We start from the raw sequence: 4,588 nt of genomic DNA on the forward strand, positions 1-4,588 counted from the left end.
TACGTCGATATTGAGTAATATTATGTCATTTTAAATCTTTTAGACGTCGGTTATTTAGAAAAAGTGACGTCTAACTCTGTCAAAGGGCCTTCTTTGTGAAATTTAAAAGACGAGTCGCGCAAGAAACAGACGTGGAAAAAGCTTAACACGTCCGTCTTTGTTATAATTAGCGAAGTGGATAAAATACATAAGCGTCGGTGATGTCAGTTGCAGGACGTGATTATTTTAGGTTACGACGGTTATTGAGAGATAAACGACATGTAATTTTCTTTACACATCTGTTGGTTTTTGTGAACGACGTCGTTTATGTTTTAGATGTCGGTTTCACGTCGGTTCTTTTCCTATCCACGCCTTCAATACTATTTATAACGTCATCCTCTGAAAAACAACCGACGTGGGAGATTGTTTTGTACGTTGATATTGAGTGATATTATGTCATCTTAAATCTTTTAGACGTCGGTTATTTAGAACAAGTGACGTCTAACTCTGAAAAATGGCCTTCTTTTTGAAATTTAAATGACGAGTCTCACAAGAAACAGACGTGGAAAAATCTTAACACGTCGGTTTTTGTTATAATTAGCGACGTGGATAAATACATAAGCATCGGTGATGTCAGTTGCAGGACGTGGTTATTTCAGGTTACGACGGTTATTGAGAGATAAATGACATGTAATTTTCATTACACATTTGTTGGTTTTTGTGAACGACGTCGTTTATGTTTTAGACGTCGGTTTCTTTGTTTGTTTAACGTAGTATAAATTAACCACGACGGTTTCTATCTTATCCAAGTGTTTTTCCTTCATTTAGGGACGTGGATAATTTTTTGTACGTCAGTTCTTCTTTTGATCTTGACATGTAATACTCCTTAGACGTCTCGTGTTTCATAAAACCGTCGTCTAATGTTGTCTAAAATTTCATTTTAGGCTAATTATATAGTAAATAAATGTTGGTTATTAATAAATCTAGACGTTGAATGACTTAACGAAGTCGGGTATTAACCGTCGTTGTTTTTGTACAAAAGATGGCGGTCGATTTCACGACGGTTGGAAAACCTGCTAGACGACGGTGGTTTCCTGTCGTCTATTTTGATTTTTGTAATAGTGATATTATTATTATTATAACATACCCATATATATTATATATTATAATATACATATATATATACACACACACACACACACACACACACACACATATATATATATATATATTATATGTATGTATATATACATATATATTATAAAATACATATATACATATATATAGATATTTTTGAAAAAATAAAAATATCTAGTCCTAGTCCAAGCATACATCAAATACAAGATAAGTGTTATCCAACTTAGACCAAGCCAAGCCAAGACAGTCCCTAAGCATAGTCCATGCGAAGACAGTCCTGTGTAACAAATGAGCCCTTAGTTTTTTTATTTTTAAATTTATGAATTTTAAATTATTTTTTAAGAACTCCATTACTTTGTTGATGTGACATATATATGGAGCCCACATCTAGAATAATATAGTGTCACATGTATTTTAAATATATAAAATATTTTTAAATAATTTAAAATTCATAAAATTTTAAAAAGAAAACCACAATTTTATGAATTTTAAATGAAAAAAATAAAAAAATTTCGTAGGGACCATTTGTGATAGGTGCGTGAATCTCAGGGATGTTTTGTGATATATGTATATGCTATGTCAGCAAACTAACAGAGTTTTTGACGGAACTTAATGGCAGGGACAATTTGTGATTACATATACTAACCTTGAGGACCACGAATGACACAAAAAAATATTAAGGATGCAATCTGATAGTTTCGTAAACCTTAAGGACGTTTTGTGAAAATAAGCCAAAAGAAAATAGTCTTTGTTGATTAGTCATATGTTGAAATTGGTACAGTATTAATCTCAGTTACAGGCATAACTGCTTTCCTTGTTCTTATATGCATAGATTCTAAGAAAGAGCATTTCTGTTTAAACTACTGCAGAGCATGAATGAATTAGGTTAATCAACTCATGTAGTATTCATCAGTACATATTAAGACTGCTGTTGAAGCCAGCAAATTATTTACTGTAGCCAACTCAAATTTGGGGTCTTGATGCAGCATTTTTATCAACTCGAGCGGATCAAAAGTAGTTGTGTGCTTGTTGGCCAGGCTCGTATGAAATTTGCTCCTCAAGATCTACAAGCGCATTAGACCTGGCTTTGTTATAATGCCTTGGTTCTTATACACAACTTATTTAACTATTTGAACTGCTCTGCTCTGTTCTATGCAGGAGGGAATATGCTAACAAGAATTTTCAATCAGACATTGATCTTATCTGAAACACATCAATTGCTCTGTCGGAACTCCTCCCTTGTCTGCTTCAGCATAATTAACTGAAAAGTGCAATCGGGTGATTTTATGGAAGTGCTTTTGTAATCTCGAAAGGCAAAATAAATAAATAAACGCTCTTTTAAGAATATTTTTTATGTGATTCTTCCCCTTACAATCTAAAACAAAATTCCCCAGACACAGAGACAGCCAACTCTCAGCTTGTGGAGTTTACCCTTCTGCCACCCAAAGTAAAACTAGATTTCCTTCTTTGAACTCATAGCCTTTTAAAAAAATTGATCAATAAGGAAAGTGCCTTTTCTTCTGAACAAGTCGATGAACTCCCTCGCATGAAGCAATCTCCCCACGCAGCGCCTGGACGAAAGCAGAGAGAACAGCCTCTCCAACCATTTGTTTTCTGTTCTTTGCAAATACCTTAAGTGTGGTTGAAACAGTGAAACTTTTAAGATTTGTTGCCTAATATAGCGATTTTCAGAATGTCCTATGGCTACCAAATTAGGTGATCCGAATTTGATGTGGTAGACATAGGATGAATGTGTTGTGTTATTTCCTCTTCTAAGAGAGGGTCACTAACTGAAGATTGCAATATCTAGAATATTAGAAATAATAATGATAGCATGATAAAAGGGCATGAGAAACTAATCAAGCCCTTGAGCAAGAATTTTTAGCCTATAATTATAATTATGGAAGAGCAAAACAATATTTTTTAATTTTTTAATTTTTTTGCAGACAAAATATGAAGAGTTAAAGCAATAGTAAGAAATTTTAGAATTATTAACTTAAGATGTCAAGATCTAAGCATGAAATTAGAGGAAAAAGAAAAAGAGGCTAACAAGCTAAGTAAAAAAATTATACTCAAGAAAAAATCTAAAAACTGATGGCATATTTCAGTTTCAAAAAGGGAGAAGCCGAAGCAAACCAACTCCTGGCTCCAGCTAAGGCAGACCAACAATCACAAACTTATCGTAATTTCTTTGATCATGGTTGGAAGATCAATCGATTAATTAATTGTTAAAGTCTTAATTGCCCACTAATTTTGTAATAACACATGCATAAGTGATACTAATAATTTTGATTGAGGAGCCTCTTCATCACCCATCTCTTTTTGTAACACTAAATTCCCCTTGCTCTGGCCTCTATATATAAACCCTTGGATCCTCCCTTCCTCACACATCACATCGATCTCTCAATCATCTACAAATTAAGGGATCAAAGTCAAAATGGCGGCTTCCAACCTCTTCCTTCTCACTCTTCTAGCTTTGTGGACCATGCCACTATTCATATCCACCACCACTAGTGCTCGCTCTTTGAACTATAATCCGATTGGATCGAACTTGAACCCGAACCTCGAAGCCAGGTTGAATTTGGATGAAGAATCTTCCAACTGTTGGGACTCTTTGTTTCAGCTCCACGCATGTTCTGGTGAAGTTGTCATGTTTTTTCTGAATGGTGAGACTTACTTAGGGCATGGCTGTTGCGAAGCCATTCGAACCATTGAGCATCACTGTTGGCCTGCCTTGCTTGGCACGCTAGGATTTACAACTGAGGAGACTGATGTTCTCAAGGGTTATTGTGATGAAGCCGATCATATTCAATCCCCTCCGTCGAGACCACCATCACCACCCGCAGCTGATAAACCTATTAATTAACAAAACAGTTGTTCATCATTTGGGGAAGTTGGTTCCTCGAGAATTTGCTTTTGTATTTTGTTTTGTTTCAGGGTAAGATTCCTGTATGCATGTCTTGCTATTTTAATAAATAATAATTAGCAAGGTTTTGTTTGGCCTTGCTATATTCAATTCTAGCCTCTATAATTCGAGAATGAGTGTGTTGTATGTCTTACTTAGCTTTTAATTGGCCATTATGTCATCACTTATAATTTGTGATGCTGTTGATGTTAGAAAAACGACACATGCAATGTGGATGTAGTTCTGAAAAGGATAGATGGAGGCCAAAACAATATAATTAAGAACACCATTCATAAAATTTAAAATAAAAATAAAAATGGAATCTGTGATACATTTGCGTATTAAGGGATGCAATGGATGCCTAAAGTCTGAGTCTAAAATATTTGCTTGCAAAAGATGAGACCCTTAATTAAGCAAAGCCTCTTTGACTCTGTCATCTGCACAAATAGCTTTACAACTTTTAAATTTTTTCTAATTACATTTTTCGTTTATTTTCTCATTGTAAACAAAAGTTTTTATTTATTTATGTCTTTATTGATGAGTTCTAGACGGATCCTAGAGAAAGGG

General features: G+C 34.5%; 1 protein-coding gene across 1 annotated transcript; it reads left to right on the top strand.

Moving 5' to 3' along the window:
- The first annotated feature begins 3,553 nt into the window (after window positions 1–3,553).
- On the top strand, window positions 3,554–3,982 carry LOC18781553 (egg cell-secreted protein 1.1). Its single transcript, XM_007214765.1, has one exon. The coding sequence runs from the start codon at window positions 3,554–3,556 to the stop codon at window positions 3,980–3,982; it is 429 nt and encodes a 142-aa protein (XP_007214827.1).
- Window positions 3,983–4,588: the final 606 nt, after the last annotated feature.

The sequence above is a fragment of the Prunus persica genome, unplaced genomic scaffold (assembly GCF_000346465.2).
Source record: "Prunus persica cultivar Lovell unplaced genomic scaffold, Prunus_persica_NCBIv2 scaffold_23, whole genome shotgun sequence".
NCBI classification, from domain to species: Eukaryota; Viridiplantae; Streptophyta; class Magnoliopsida; order Rosales; family Rosaceae; genus Prunus; species Prunus persica.